Raw genomic sequence first — 15,014 nt, forward strand, 5'->3', positions numbered from 1 at the left:
TAGAATCTAGAAATGACGCGTCAGGGTCCTGCTGCGACGCGACGACGGGAGGCTACCGCAAGGTTCAAACCATGGCATACCTCGTCCGCGCCTTCGCCCACCCGTCTCCTGCTTCTCTACTCCCACCTCTACTCCCCCCTCGTCATACGGCCTTCTCGTCGTCGAGCAGAAGCCAGGTCGGAAGCGGATGAGAGGCCAAGGCAAGCGACGACGTACAATCGATGTGGATGGTGTGCGGGAGCGTAAGCGCTTATGTAAGGATAAGGATCGGTTCGCTGACTCGCGCAGAGCCCAGCCGGTCGAGTTAACAACCTCCAGACGTCCCATGGCACTCTATATAAGGCCTCGTACAATGTCTCCCCGATTGCTGTCGCGTTCCTTCGCCCGTACTCCCGGTGGACGTCCTCCAACCCGTCTGGCGCCTTAGTCTGTACTACTAAAGTGTCCACGACCTCACGTTCCCGCTACGATGACCGTCGTCGACCGCCGTGACGAGGAGACTCCCCTACTGCACGGCCAGCAGCGAGCGAAGCCGACGAAAACGCCCATCCCATGGGCACAACTCTCCATCCTGCTCGTCCTGCAATTAGCAGAGCCACTGACGAGCCAAGTCATTTCCCCCTTCGCCCCCGACGTTAGCAGACTCTTCTTGAGAGCCGCAAGGTTGCACAGACTGACACACAGCGTTTGACAGCTCATCCGTAACATTGGTATCACCGGAGGGGATGAAGCCAAGGTCGGGTATTACGTTGGGCTCATGGTACGCATCTGCAAAGAAATTCCGCAGCGGGTGGGCTAACGCAACGGCCTTCAGCATTCCCTCTTCTTCGCCACGCAGGCCATGACCGTCCTGCATTGGAGCCGTTTATCTGACCGCGTCGGACGGAAGCCCGTTATCATGATCGGTCTCTTTGGACTGTCATTATCCATGTACAGCTTCGGGATGTCGCGTACATTCTGGGGTCTGGTAATCAGGTAAGCTCAGTGTTCAGTACCCTTGTCGCACACATTCAACGTCCCCCGCATACTCCCCTTCGCGTCACCGTAGCCGGAGTCTCAACGGAGCCTTGAACGGTAATATCGGCGTGCTCAAGAGCATGATGGCGGAAATTACAGACTCAACAAATATTGCGGATGCATACGCATACTTGCCACTTGCGTGGATGACTGGCGGCACTCTAGGGTGAGTCAACAGTAGCCCGACGCGTTGCTGGCAATTTCTGACGGATGTTGCTCTTTGCATCAGTCCCATGATCGGTGGCTCATTATCACGACCTCATGAACGATTCCCGACCTTGTTCGGGCATAACGAATTTATGGCAAAATATCCTTATTTCCTTGCCTGTGCTGTACCCGCGACATTCTCAGCACTAGCCTTGTTCGTAACGCTGTTCCTCTTGAAGGAGGTGCGTCGATCACCATCATCACCCGTTCCAAATCTAATTCAGGTTATCTGCAGACCGTAAAAACACCTATCTCTCTCCGCCGCTTGCTCAACCTCCGTAAGAGCAAGGCGAATCTCACTCTCCAAAACGTCGCGGGTGCAGACGGCCCTCGGCCAGTAGCACCCATTGCGTCAGGCAAAACGTCAAGTTCAGAACCACTGCCGCTTCGAGCCCTGTTGATCCCGCGTGTGATCATCTCCGCCGGGAATTACGCTCTCCTTGCCGTAGTTGATATCAGCTACCGCAGCGTTCTCCCGGTGTGGATGTCCACACCGATCGCCTTGGGCGGCCTCGGATTGTCGCCGCAGGCCATTGGCGCAATCCTCTCGGTGTACGGAATTACGAACGGGACGCTGCAAATCCTCACGTTCTCGAAGTTGACCGACCATTTCGGCGCAAAGAGGATTTATGTGTATGGGCTGATCGCGGCTTTCCCCGTATTCGCGTTGATGCCCGTCATAAACTTCGTTGCACGCGAGGAGGGTCATAGCGTCAATATGTGGGCCCTCATAGCGTTGCAGTCCTTCATTTCCATCCCGGTGAACTTCTGCTATGGTACGTTACGTCTTATACATGGGAGGATGTTTACTCATCGATTGTTCAGGAAGCGTCTTCATCTTCATCACTGCCTCGTCACCCAACAGAGCCTCACTGGGCTCCGTGAACGGTCTCTCCCAAATGAGCGTGTCCATCATGCGCGCAATTGGCCCCGCCATGGCCAACTCCATCTTCTCCCTCTCCATCGATGAATCACATCACCTCTTAGGGGGCATGTTCATCTATCTATTCCTCACATTCCTTGCCATCATAGCCCTGGGAGGAGCAATGCTGCTGCCCGCGCAGGTCTGGAAAGACGAGGACTCGAGTTCATGATCCGCAGCCCGGCACGCTGCGCGTCGTTCACACCATATCTGTTGTGCATCTACCCTATCCCCAGTGCGACACCTCTCGGTAGTACCGTGCCATGACTGCGTAGACAGAAAGAAATACAGGAGGACTGCTTTGTTCAGGACCCACCTATTGTCCGCGCGAAGTGGGATACTTAGACGCCCGGATGCCTCGGGCACGCGACTGCTGTATATGTACGGCCGAGCCACCAGCCCATTGAGCGGCACTGCAACTTGACTACAAACGACCATCTTCACTGCCCTTGCCCTGCTCGCCTTCCCCCCATTCGACACCTGGACGGTCTCTATATCACTCGCTGCCCTCCCTAACGATCTAACGACCCCAGAATGTCCTCCTTCGCTGCGCTCATGGCACTCAGCGCCACACAGACACGCCAGTCCGAGGCCGCCGTGCAGTCCGCGCTGGCGGACAAGCAGCGGCGGGAGGCGCAGAAGCGCAGGGAGCAGGAGGAAAAGCTGCGCAGGGAGCGCGAGATGGAGGCGAAGCTGCGGCTCAAACGCTTCGAGGAGGAGAAGAGGGAGCAGGAGCGGCAGGCGCGGCTCGAGCGTGAGCGCGAGGCGCGGGAGCACGAGCAGAAGCGGCGCGAGGACGAGGAGCGCGCCCGCGTGCTGCACGGCCCGAAGAAGGCAGGGCGCACGGACGCCAACGGCTACCCCGTCTCGCGGGCGGGCGGGCGGAAGGGCCGCTCGGGCTCGGACCTCGAGGACGAGGATGCGGGCGCGAATGCGCTGACGCGCGAGGAGAAGCGCAAGCGGCGAATGGAGCTCGAGATGCGCCATGGGGCGAACGGCGGCCGCCGCGCAAACTCGTCGGGTTACTCGAAGGCGGGGAGGCGCCTCCCGGGCGGTGCGGTGGACATCACGACGAGCAACAACGGTGCGCAGTCGGATGGGAAGAGCACGATGTCGGTGCGGCAGCGCCTCGCGCAGGCGCCTGCCACGCTCATAAAGCTCAACGTTAACAAACGAGACACTCGGACGATTGACGAGATTCTGCAGGACCGTGCGAAGGCAAAAGCGAAGACATTGGAGGGCGAGGAGGCCAAGGATTTCAAGGACTGGTTCGGGAAGGCCAAGGAGACGAAGGTTGTCTCGCAGGTCGGCTCCACGTCGACGTCGCGAGCCAATACCCCTGCAGGCGGCAGCAGCCAGAAGACAGCTCTGCAGAGAACCCAGAGTGGGTCTGCGTCTCCTGCCGCCAAGACTCCGAATCCGCCTCGCCCGTCGTCCTCCACTACCATGCCCAAATCTTCCTCAGTACAACGACCAGCCCCGTCAAGGCCGCTGCCGACCAAGTCGGTACCCTCCACGAGTTCTAGGACACCGGTAGCCTCTAGCAGGGTGACTGCGACCACGTCATCGAAACTCGCGGCCCCAGTTAGCAAGCCTGTCCCTCGGAAGAGGCAGCGTTCCCTCTCGTCGTCTTCATCGCGGAGCCCGTCTCCGCCACCTGCCAAGAAGCGTGGTACATCCTCAGGGAACGATATCAGCTCCGAAATTTGGAAATTGTTTGGCAAGGATCGCTCCCGTTATGTCGCTGCCGATGTGATGAGCGACGACGAGGACATGGAGGCGGGTGCGAGTGACCTCGAGAGGGAGGAACTCAGAAGGTCAGTGTTAATCTCACTCTTCGTCTCGGAGAACAATTTTTGCCTGTTGACTCACTATGACTGTTGCTGATGCTTGTCTGCAGTGCGCGTATCGCTCGGAAAGAGGACGAGATTGCGATGGAGGCGGAAAAGCGCCACGAAGAAGAGAAGCGGCGCAAGCGAAAGGAGAAGGAATCGCGGGACCGAAGAGGTTGATACTTTCCATCTCTCACAGCGACACGCTCCAGTGTCGGTATGACCATATCCTTCAAACTCGACACTACTCTTCTTGGCTTCTAACTTCAGATCTTACCATGTTTCTCTGTATGTCTATTCGTATACTGCTGCATCATTGTACCATCGCCACCTATCTTATTCTCCACTCGCACCGACACATTAGTAGATCACGCATATGCATGTATCAGCCTCCCATGGACAAATGCAATTAGGAAAATTCACCAGATGCGATTGAGCTGCGAGGGAGTTACAGTACGATGACTACAATATGGAAACAATGCTTCACGATAGCTAAGACGAGCGAATGGGGAGGGCAAAGTGTGTGTGCGGAATGAAGCTGTCCGAAGGTCTGCACGCCCGGGACGTGGTTCCGTATGCTCTATGTTCATGCACTGTCCTCCATCTTGAACCTCTTCCTCGGACCGTCCGGCCCAAAGTGCCCGCTCCCCCCACCGCCCTGCATGAACGCAGGGTTGAAGTGCCCCTGCATGTTTCCGAACCCGCCTCTGCCGCCCATCGGCATCATGCCCATTCCTACACAGACATACGACACGGATCAGTCACCAAGTCACCAGTACAAAAAACGGACGTCGTCCTAGAACACCGTACCCATTCCGCCATTCATCATGCCGCCGCCGCCACGGCCCATCATGTTGCCGCGCGGGCCCTGCGGGATCATCCCGCCGCGCCCGCCGCCCATACCGCCCATGCCCATGCCCATGCCTCCGCCGCCCATGCCGCCCATACCCATACCCATACCTCCCATGCCGCCCATGGTACCCATTCCCATGCCCATCATGTTGGGCATAGCGCCGCGCATCATGCCGCCGTTGCCCATCATGCCGCCGCGCACGCCCATACCCATGTTGTTCTGCGCGGCCGCGGCGCCGCCACCGCGGAAGTTGCCACCGCCGCGTCCGGTGTTTCCCAATCCTCCTTGCATCTGGCCGCCGCCGTGGCGCATCTCACGCGGCGGAGGCTCTGCGACGTATGATGAGCGACAGGCTCCATATGTATGCGATTCACGAACCTTTGGGCAGCGTCCGGAAGGGGTTTCCCTGTGACGTGCTTGTATAATTCGCCGTGGCTCGGCGGTTCTGGAAGTCGCTGTGAAAGAGGTCAATAAACTGCTCACGAACGAGAGAGAGGGCGATCCTTACTTGTTGTCGAACCAATTCTTAAGCGCAGACGCATTCTCGAAGCTATGACATTCCACATATGAAATTCTGCGAACATGTCATGAATATATCGACTCAATGGAACGCATATATTCACGCTTACCCTTTGCTTTTGCCGTTTACCTTATGCTCGGAGAAGGTGAAGTCTTTGTGGTCCAGTGATACGCCAACGTTGAGCGCCACTTGCCGCAAGTCCTCATCAGTCGTCCACTGTAAAGGAAAACGAATTGCATGGAAATCTCAGAATGACATGCGTGTGTGAACCTAGGCGTATGAACAAACAGACCCATTGCAGATCACCGATGTACAACGCGTCAAAGGCACCCTGTCCAGCTGTACCGCTGTTGACCGACTGCACACCAGGTGTTGTCCCGCCAGGATAACTGTTAGACGCTCCGGGGCTCCGTGTATCAGCGGATGCAGACAGAATCTCGTGCTCCTTGGGTGGCGATGAATGACCGCCGTTCGCCCGCTCGTAAGGTTCATGATCGTCGTCTTCGCGCTGTCTCTTCTCTCCAGTGACGGGGGAGCTCGAGCGGTGTTCACTTTTGATTTCGTTCGTGTCGGGTGCGTATTGTTCCTCCTCAAGACCCTGATGCTCGCCGCCGCTTAGCACCTGAAACGGAACACATGGCGCATGCTCACCTCTACAGGCTTAGTGGAGTTGAACCCCTCATCCTCCCCATAAATGTCAAAATCGTCTTCAGGCATCTTTGCAGGACTCAGGCAGGTGAAGTGGAATAAAACTTCGTTGCACTTCTGAGGATACGACAGGAGGGTGCGAGTATCGACAGACAAATAGACAGCGATGCGACAGGATACAGCGGGTCAGATAACAAGATCTGCTGGGGATGACTGGCACGTCGACGCAACAAGTGAAGGGGTTTCTTACAGGCTAGGACTGGATGCAGATGACGGCGTCCGATGACTTGGCAGAATTTGCCTCTTCTTGGAGAATGTGGGCGGCGTTGCTGGAGGATAGAGAGACCGTCAGAGGGTGGTCGCGGGTGGAGGTAGAGACGAGGAGGTGGAAGGATGGAGAACAAGACGAGGCTCGGACGCCCACGGCCAGTCCAGCTCGTCACCCGTCTCGGCATCTGCCGTGCCTTGATTGTCGATGCCAAATCAGGAAACTGATGCAGCCACCACGACTCTGCGATTCGAGACTCTGTGTTACCAACGAAAATCGCCACGCTCAACTCGCCGGGTATACTGAGACCGGCGTGTCTCAGAATCTATGCTGGATCGCTGTGAAACTAGGTATCCATCCACGGTCATGCAGTGCAATCATCATAGGAACTGTAAATCGTCTGTCAGAAGCATGGAACAAGAAATCACAGCGATTGCATGCAGATGAGGCAACGCTTCGGCTGGTTGCGCCGTTCTGTCAGAGCACCGCACGGTCGGCAGACAGGGCAGTTCTCGGTCTCATCATTAGATGGGTGAGACTTCGAGCTTCAGACGTGGCGGCTGTAACTCGTATAAGGTACTCATGAATATCACGATCACAGTTGTCAAAGGCTGAAGCACACCAGACAGATATATTAATTCGCATGAGTTGTGTTTGACCATCCGCGCACACAGTGTGCGACCGCTGGCCTCTCGCATGCAGGTTACTATTGAGGGAGCTAGGCGAGAGGCGGCCTTGCCAGCTCGAGGTGGATAGTACCTTCATTCGTCAATTACGGCAGAGTCGGCCACGATGCGATCACTCTTTTGAACTCCAAGGACGTTGCAGCCTCCTAGGCTATACCTAGTGCAGGCTACTGCAAACCGGACAAAATGAAGTCGTGGAGCTGGGGTCCCAACTGCGAAGCTAATTCAGGCTTCAAGCCCGCCGCATCAGGAGGTAAACAGTTCCGAGGCACCCATCTTGTGAGTATGCAGTCATTGATTATCAACATGCTCAATGTTTCGTGCAGGGTTTGCCAGTCGGCTATGACTCCAAGTTGGATCCAATCTTTATCTCGCGCCAGAGCGCCGCTTCTCAGAATCTGTGTTCTACTAATGTCCTTCACCATTAGCCCTGGATCCTGAGACACGGGACTTGCATTTTGAGGACCGCACAGTTTACGAAGACGAAATTTGGTCGCGCGCCATTTTATCTTCACGCAGGCCGTAGTCTGCAATACCGGCATAGCAAACTCTTATGCGAAGTAAGTCATCCAGTCCATGGCCATGTAGGACTTGCTCTTGATATGCTATACTAGATCCGCGAACTATGTGCTGTCGGCCGTGCAGCAAACGATGGTTATTCATTATATCACTCACGGGGCAACCTTCACGGTGACGGTTGTGGGCCACTCGACCGGTGCGTTCATTGCCGTCCCCTTCTCAGACCCAGCTGACCGGTCGCTGAAGTTGGCGCGGTTGCTCTTCTCGACGCGCTATACGTCAAGCTTAAGCTGATCGGAGCGCAAGTGAGCTTCGTCGGATACCGCGTGCCGCATGCTGGACATTTTGGACCTCTAGGACATCAACATCGCGCGCATACACAACAAGAGAGCGCCGACGCCCATTGTGCCAGGAAGACGCAGCGAATACTATGGGCAGCCGGGGGGCGAGGTACGCATCGAGAACTACGAGCGCGGGTCTCATGCCCTGGTCGGGACAACGCTGACAAGCGGTGTATTGCGGGCGCTGTCCGAGTCAGCTCGGTTCTCGAGGGCAGGTTTGCTGATACCTATGGGCCGTACCGAGGCGTCAAGACGGGATGCTGACGGCGTCATGTGAGGTCACTCATCGCGTAGTACTACCAATGTAGTGTACACGGGCTCTGTCTACGTTGACTTCTTGAATGGTCTCTCGAGCATTGAATGATTCTCAGTACGGCGACGATGTACTGTGACCAGTAGCCATGTTCCAATCATAACTTGTGCAAGCCTGCGTGTACTAGTAGGGCCTGTCCGCTAATAGCTATTCACGACTTCGTTGACTAGTATATTGAGGGGCCAGACAACTTCAAGCAACGAGTGATGGCGCCCAATCACCGGCCGTAGATCTGGGGAGACGCCCACCCCGCGGACTACACCGAATGCAAAACTACGTCGCGTGTCCTGTTACCCTAACTCACCACATAACGGCTGGAGATGGTGCAACAAACAATCCCCTCGCCTTTTACTAGGGGATTCCGTGTACGATCTCCATATCAAAGCCGTGTTACAATCTTTGGACTCATACTTCCTTGCGAAGTAAACCGTTATCTTTTATCTTTTCCCCTACTTTGCTTCGGGGCTTCTGGCCCTGCAGCTGGTTCAGCGTACTGTTGTGCGAATGTCTCACAAGTACTATGATTGGAACTTGTCGACGATGAGATCATACATACTTCATTGCCACCCCCTTTGATCATAGCTCGAACGGTAGTAAAGTCCGTGCGTGGTATTAGGTTCAGTAGCTAAGCAAGTTAGTGGAATCTGGATGCAACAGTGATGTCCGTATAGATCGAGTACTGTAATGAAGGTGAAGCCGAACGACACCGATTCCTTGTGTACCGATGTACGTATCAGTACCACCTCATTCCACGAATGCCGCAAGAACTCCGTATAGGCTATATAGGGCTCAAATCGCCTCCTTGCAAGTATACGAGTCAGGGTCCAATTCGTCGCCGCCGGTATAATAAAGGGATTTCGGGTACTAGAAAAGATGTGAGTAGTGGCCCTGTTAACTGGGAACACAAACGCACTTGGCACAGTGGACGGATTGCGTCGATGCCATTCGCCACGTCATTGTCCTTGTAGTGCACGGCGGTCAGGTTGGAAGGAGCGATTCCCTGTTCGACCCATTGAACCATAGCAGCGAGTACATCATATTCGGGCTCATGGTTCAGAGGCGGCATATTGTTGGACGCCTGCTGCACGCTACCGAACGCGTTTGCGCCGTTGCCACCCTGACTGTGCAGTCAGCCATATGGACACATCGCTACAGCGGTCGAGAAGATCTCACATAACTGCAGAAGGGAGAGTTAAGACGAGGCCACGCATGCACTCAAAAACGAATGTACTCACCAATGTTCCATTCCAGGGACAGTAAACAACCGATAGAAGTCATCAATTTCGACCTGCATATTGTCGCGCGTAAAGTTCTTCACAGTCTCGTAGTAGTGGATGCTTGCACCAGGGCTGATGATCTGGTCTGCCCATCCGACATAATGAAGCAGCTTCCCGTTATGCGCCGACCCGGCAAACGCACCGAGGTCGGGGTCAATAGCCTAGGAGTTCGCGGTCAACAGAGCACACAAGCCGGGAATAGGAACACGAACGTCCGATTGTCCAGGGTCGATGGCGTCGCCTCTAGCAATCAGAGACGAGTTGTATTCGCGAAGCTGCCATGTGGTGTCGCTACAATGGGTGTGAACTATGAAACGTAGTTGACGTCTGCGTGGTACACCTACTTTAAAAGCATGTAGCGGAACCAGCTTTGAGACACTGTAGAGACTTTCTCCGTATAGCCCGTGCTGTATCCGACTTCTCCGCCTGGGTAATATGAGCCGAATACCCAGTGATCATTGACGATGTAGTCAGAGTAGGCCTTCTCAAACGTCTCAACCTGAATGCTACTGAGGCAGGTTGTCGAATTCTGGCCGGATTGGCAAGCGAGTGCAGATGCGTTGAAGCTGATCGAAGATTATTCCGTTAGTATGGAGAGCAAAAACTGCCCTACTCACTCGCAAAGCCTGGGGTCATTGATAATCCCATCCGAGAGCTACATCACAGATTCAGACTCATTCCTGTTACGACGTGTGATCGACCTACCCCGTCGATAGCATCACACTGATTCAGCACTTCTTCATGGATGACGTTTGTCCACAGAGCGGGGTCGATATAGCGATCGGAGGTGCTCGGTTCTGCGAGTTTATAGAGATACCCAGCCCACATCCGTAGGTGAGAATGCCAGGCTGCCGGAGAGCCTATGACCTGTTGTGCCAGCTTGAGCTGGCAACCGCCGGAACCAGGCACAGCACACTTACTAGGCCGTCAAATTCGTCAGGGTATAACTGCATCTCCTTGAGCCTGCAGCCTGTTGGAATCGTACTACCCCAAAGTGGACGAATGTGGACGTACCCAGAACGACCGCCTATAAGTATATCAGGAGGTTGGTCGACAAAGCGACTCAAAAAAGCGCACGTACCTTGAGAACACCCAATGTAATACGAGTGATTCTGCGCTGACCCATAGTACTGCTGAACAACCTCCTTGCCAACGACCACACTGAGATGCATAGCCCGCCAACCCCAGTCAACGATAGCGTTCTATGTACCTGACCTGTCAGTCAATTGACGACCACGGTTGTACCGCGCTCACGTCGTTATGCGGCCCGGCCCACGTAACACTAGTCACTGTGGAGTTGTGGCCTTGGTTCGTGGACATTCCAGCGTCTGCGGAGTTCATGAACGCATCAATACGCGCGTCGTGTAAGTAGGGAAATATCGACGCACAACTCTGATTGACAGCGACGTAACCTAATTCCCCCACATTGACTGTCGGTGATGCCGACGGGGTCAGTCTGACAGCGGGCGCAGAGATATGTAGACAAGCGAACTCACTGCCCCCAGCGAAGCCGCCGTTGCCTATAGCCAAGAATCTCCCGTTCCATGTAGTGGGCAGCCAGAGCTCCGTGTTGCACCTGGAGTCCGCCGTGGAGTTGGTCGTGACAGTGAGTTCGATGCGGCAGAAATCCGGAAGGTCGTCCGTGTCAATACTGGAAATAGTGGTCGACATGTTGACCGTCGAACCGTGAGGATAATACTTGGTGCTCGTAACATTAGCGATAGAGATGTTTAGCAGACTGAAGGAGGAACATTTCGACTCGAAGGAGGAAGAGTCGCGATCGTGTACACTCTGAGCAGCCGCGTAGACACCCCTGGAGTACAGAGCAGCGTGGAGGAGAGCTAACAGGCCAGAAAGCGCGATGGAAAACTTGACCATGACTGGAAGGAACCGATTGAGCGCACCGCCGTGGTCACGAACAAAATATCTCGCTCACCCGTTTCATATAGGTCTGTCTGACCTCAATTCACCGACGTGAGGCGCTCAAGGAGATCCTTGCTCTGCGTCACAGGCCGTCATTGGCCAGGAAATCTGTTCCCTGAAACGCTATTCGGAATGCGGTGACACCGTGGTCATAGCGCCAGCCTCGTACGGGCGGCCCTCCAAGGCCCTGGCGGGCCTTCGGGTCTTCCTGATGCATTGAGCTGTCAAGGAGTCAGCATCTCTGTGGCTATTTCACTGCGCGATCGGCACCATGAAGATAGCTCTTGACGCGTCTTCGTATTGACAACGTTCGTCCTCGCAGTCGCAGTCGTTTCTATGGGCGCCACAGACTCGGAACCTCTCTGTAGTGACACTATCGTCAGAGTATGCGCGCCGACCGAGCCAGGCTCTCCACCGTACTCTGTTTTTCCTGCGCGGGACGTCAGTCAGAGTCCCCGCCGGTGTCGCGCAGTAGTAGACGTACCGTCATGGTAATTAGTCTTCGCCATGAAACGCGTACGTAGTGCGATATCAAGCCTGACACCCCGGTGCCGCAGATCATGAGTACTAGTCACACAACAGTGACCGCTCGCGCTGAGACTGAATGGGGCACCGTAGAGGGCTCTGAGCATCGTCCATTGTGTCGCATGGCCACGCCCGCTGCCAGCGGTGTTGATCAAGAATGAAGTACAGGGGCGCTTACGTAGTACAGGTGCCATCAAGTTTCCTTTCTGGTAAACGAAACTTGTGGTCCCCGGCCAAGAGGATTCCATTTTTTTAAGACGACAACGCTGAGCAGCGCCAGCAGAGTGACATACATGGAAAAGGAGCACACAAAAACAGTACAAATGCCCAGATGATTTGCAAACGTCTTGAGAGTAATATACATCCAACGTCGCGAAATGAGAGGAATAAGAGTGCCAATAACTTTATCACAAAGCCTCGAAAGCCGAGTGCTACTTCCGTCAGTACACCATGCGCGACAATCACGACTATAGCCTGGCGCCCTTCGGCATGTTCTTGATCGCCTGGCGCACACCGAGGTCGCCCAGGACGTCCTCCGCTAGTACGAGGCGATACGCATGAGCACTCAACGCCGCAATGAGGGTGATGTAATAGCCTACCTCCGCCCAGAAGAGCATCGAAGGGCACGGTCCTGTGGTACTAAAAACACGGTACGTGTCAGATACGCAAGACAGGATCAGAAACGATGCAGACGTACGTGTTCGATCATGCGACCCATCCCCGTCTTCGTGATACCGCGGCCACCGAAAATCTGCACTGCGTCACGGGCAGTATCTTGTGCAGTACGTGTCGCTTCCATCTTGAGCAGACCGATCGGGCTGTACGTTGTGCATCAGACCTTTCGCTGCTCGCGAGTCTCATATCGCGATGTCTTACCCGGCAAGAAGAGCCGCCTGTTGCTTGTACGACTGTAGTAGGTCCGTATTAGCATGTGCAACTGCAGCTGAGACAGCGAAGACAGACCATGTTGTTCATCTGGTATGTGATGTTCTCGAGCCACGCCTGCATACTTTCCACTCGGGCGATCATCGCTGCGAGCTTCGAGCGGATGACGGCCTGCGAGCTAAGCGGCTTGCCAAACGCTTTCCGCTGGTTGACCCACCTGTCGAACAGTCAGTCAGCAAGCTTGTAGTGATAGACGTAGATGGAACAATGTACTTCATGCATTCCTCGACGATAGTCCGTTGTCCTCGAATGGATGCACATACCATGACCCAGCGCTCGTGGTTGAAGTTACTGGACAGCTGTGATCAACACCTCCATGTCTAAGGAGGAAGCGATCGACGTACCTAAGGATGACGAAGACGCCGCCATTCTCGGGCCCGAGCGTGTTCTCAACGGGTACCTTGACATTGTCAAAGGTAATGTACGCCGTTCCGGCCGTTGGAGAGTACGAGGTCTTGATGGCCTTCGTTTCGACGCCATCGCCACGCTCAATGAGAATGGCTGTCAGGCCTTTCTGTAGAGTGCACGTTGTGAGTAATCCTGCTAGACATCACGCCGAGACCTAGACCTACGCCGGTGTTGCACCCAACAGTGAAGCTGTTCATGAGAATAAATAAGCTGACTTCGTGTGAGAGGTCATGATTTGTGTACGTACTAGTCCGAGAACCTGTAGGAACAAAACTGTTTGGTCATGCGAAGCCTCGCCGTTACACTGCACTCACATTCCGTTCGTGATCCACTTCTTGGTACCATTGACAATCCAGAACTTGCCATCTTCAGTCTTACGCGCGGTCGTCTTCAAGCCCGAGACATCCGAGCCCGCGAACGCCTCCGTAATCGCCAAGCTGATATATTTTTCGCCGGAAAGGACCTCCTTCATGACACGGTCACGCAGCTCTGGCCTCGCGAAATGCATCACAGGTGGCAGACCGATGACCATGCCGCCGTTGAAACCGTCTTGGAAGCCACGCATACCGGCACGAGACGCTTCTTGGTTGAGGATGACCTAGTGTTTTGGGTGAGGATTGACGTTGATGGCGGTACTCATGGTGAAGAACCCCTACCTCGTGGAAGTAATCAAACTGCAGAGGGAATTGCTGCGTTAGTCACTAATATCTAATGTGTTAGGATGTGTACCTCTTCGGGAGTCACTGCCCCTCCCATCAACGTCAGGCCCTTGAGATGCTTCCCGGAACCGAGGCGCATCGCGTTCAAGCCATTGTCGCTGAAGGACAAGGTTAGACCTGGACAGGTGTCAAACAATTGGCAAAGTGACGTACCCCATCTTCTTGATAAGACTGACGCTCGGCCGTTTGCCGTCCTCCTCTCGTGCCTGGTTGCTTGTCAGTGAAGGCCGCACGAGCGATCAGTACGTCAATTACCAACGCCTCCGGGATGATCTCCTCGTCAACGAACTTCCTAATCGCCTTCTGGAATCGGTGATGGCTCTGCGGAATACTGAGCATCTGCCTAGAAACAAAGGGATGAGACGCACCTCATTGTAGTATGGGCTGTGGTATCCCTTCGACAACCAGGTTGGCTCAGCGTAAGGAACCTCGCTCAAGTGACCCGGCACATTGCCGACGATTTGACTCTTCTCGCCGGTTATTGTGCCAATCTGCAACCGTGCGTACTGAGGCTTCAGGAGTACTTCATGGCGGTGAAGGCCATAGAAAGCTTCTGTGGCATCCTGGCCAGCTGCAGCGCAGAGTGACCTGGTTACAGATAGGAGGTACACGAGCAAGGTAGACGACGCACGAATCTCCTCGGCGAGGAAGACGTTCGCCCCTCCAGGATGATGGTTTATAAACTTCGACACATCGAACACTTTCGAGTCTATGACGATCCACTAAACATCCGTACTATGAGCATGACCAGAAATGAGCGGATATATACAACGAACATACCAGGTCGTCGGGCTTGTTGTGCTACTCGACCAATCGGGACAGGCACATTACTGTCACGCTCCTGAGATGATCGGGGGCAAGACTGACCTGCGCAACCTCCTCGCGCGTAAGCTGCTTGAGCTCTTTCGTGGCCATTGTTGTCTAGTCGTAGTCTGTTGCTGGGAGGGCGGCAAGGGGGCGTGCGGGGAGCAGTTGAAGACGGGAAGTCGCTCGTCTCGGATGCCTTATAACTTACCGCTCGATCGAACGGATATCACATGTGTCCCGCGGTGCGACGCGATCCTGTGACACCACTAACTCATGCTTTCCGG

At 54.8% G+C, this 15,014-nt stretch overlaps 6 protein-coding genes across 6 annotated transcripts; 3 read left to right on the forward strand and 3 right to left on the reverse strand.

The window, feature by feature from the left end:
* Window positions 1–469: 469 nt before the first annotated feature.
* C8Q71DRAFT_795875 (MFS general substrate transporter) lies at window positions 470–2,318 on the forward strand (the record flags this gene model as incomplete). The annotated part of the gene is made up of 7 exons (XM_047925639.1): window positions 470–634; window positions 695–760; window positions 815–975; window positions 1,049–1,183; window positions 1,247–1,406; window positions 1,460–2,000; window positions 2,050–2,318. 7 exons carry the CDS (start codon window positions 470–472, stop codon window positions 2,316–2,318), a joined length of 1,497 nt encoding a protein of 498 aa, XP_047780293.1.
* Window positions 2,319–3,020: 702 nt separating this feature from the next.
* C8Q71DRAFT_750825 (SPT2 chromatin protein-domain-containing protein) lies at window positions 3,021–4,373 on the forward strand. The gene is made up of 2 exons (XM_047923288.1): window positions 3,021–3,963; window positions 4,047–4,373. The coding sequence occupies exons 1-2, from the start codon at window positions 3,113–3,115 to the stop codon at window positions 4,156–4,158; spliced, it is 963 nt and encodes a 320-aa protein (XP_047780294.1). The 5' UTR covers window positions 3,021–3,112; the 3' UTR covers window positions 4,159–4,373.
* On the reverse strand, window positions 4,374–6,401 carry C8Q71DRAFT_750832 (uncharacterized protein). The gene is made up of 8 exons (XM_047923289.1): window positions 6,250–6,401; window positions 6,003–6,199; window positions 5,644–5,949; window positions 5,461–5,567; window positions 5,340–5,405; window positions 5,210–5,286; window positions 4,789–5,160; window positions 4,374–4,713 (listed from the first exon to the last, which is right to left on the reverse strand). Exons 2-8 carry the CDS (start codon window positions 6,066–6,068, stop codon window positions 4,565–4,567), a joined length of 1,143 nt encoding a protein of 380 aa, XP_047780295.1. The 5' UTR covers window positions 6,069–6,199; window positions 6,250–6,401; the 3' UTR covers window positions 4,374–4,564.
* An 827-nt stretch (window positions 6,402–7,228) lies between these two features.
* On the forward strand, window positions 7,229–8,172 carry C8Q71DRAFT_526753 (uncharacterized protein). The gene is made up of 3 exons (XM_047919134.1): window positions 7,229–7,513; window positions 7,568–7,668; window positions 7,719–8,172. The coding sequence occupies exons 2-3, from the start codon at window positions 7,605–7,607 to the stop codon at window positions 8,075–8,077; spliced, it is 423 nt and encodes a 140-aa protein (XP_047780296.1). The 5' UTR covers window positions 7,229–7,513; window positions 7,568–7,604; the 3' UTR covers window positions 8,078–8,172.
* Window positions 8,173–8,782: 610 nt separating this feature from the next.
* On the reverse strand, window positions 8,783–11,467 carry C8Q71DRAFT_526790 (feruloyl esterase-like protein). Its single transcript, XM_047919135.1, has 14 exons — window positions 11,340–11,467; window positions 10,900–11,283; window positions 10,792–10,833; window positions 10,658–10,731; window positions 10,485–10,605; window positions 10,418–10,430; window positions 10,324–10,366; window positions 10,109–10,270; window positions 10,021–10,058; window positions 9,748–9,969; window positions 9,616–9,694; window positions 9,362–9,564; window positions 9,040–9,247; window positions 8,783–8,990 (listed from the first exon to the last, which is right to left on the reverse strand). Exons 2-14 carry the CDS (start codon window positions 11,279–11,281, stop codon window positions 8,916–8,918), a joined length of 1,662 nt encoding a protein of 553 aa, XP_047780297.1. The 5' UTR covers window positions 11,282–11,283; window positions 11,340–11,467; the 3' UTR covers window positions 8,783–8,915.
* A 566-nt stretch (window positions 11,468–12,033) lies between these two features.
* On the reverse strand, window positions 12,034–14,904 carry C8Q71DRAFT_750851 (acyl-CoA dehydrogenase/oxidase). The gene is made up of 18 exons (XM_047923290.1): window positions 14,791–14,904; window positions 14,704–14,724; window positions 14,555–14,645; window positions 14,292–14,494; window positions 14,179–14,244; window positions 14,077–14,129; window positions 13,934–14,021; window positions 13,861–13,878; window positions 13,519–13,802; window positions 13,452–13,463; window positions 13,369–13,393; window positions 13,141–13,310; window positions 13,010–13,087; window positions 12,815–12,953; window positions 12,728–12,759; window positions 12,549–12,669; window positions 12,451–12,490; window positions 12,034–12,389 (listed from the first exon to the last, which is right to left on the reverse strand). Exons 1-18 carry the CDS (start codon window positions 14,836–14,838, stop codon window positions 12,319–12,321), a joined length of 1,560 nt encoding a protein of 519 aa, XP_047780298.1. The 5' UTR covers window positions 14,839–14,904; the 3' UTR covers window positions 12,034–12,318.
* Between the last annotated feature and the right edge of the window lie 110 nt (window positions 14,905–15,014).

Source organism: Rhodofomes roseus (assembly GCF_022264815.1).
Source record: "Rhodofomes roseus strain CIRM-BRFM 1785 chromosome Unknown C8Q71scaffold_7, whole genome shotgun sequence".
Classification (NCBI taxonomy): Eukaryota; Fungi; Basidiomycota; class Agaricomycetes; order Polyporales; family Fomitopsidaceae; genus Rhodofomes; species Rhodofomes roseus.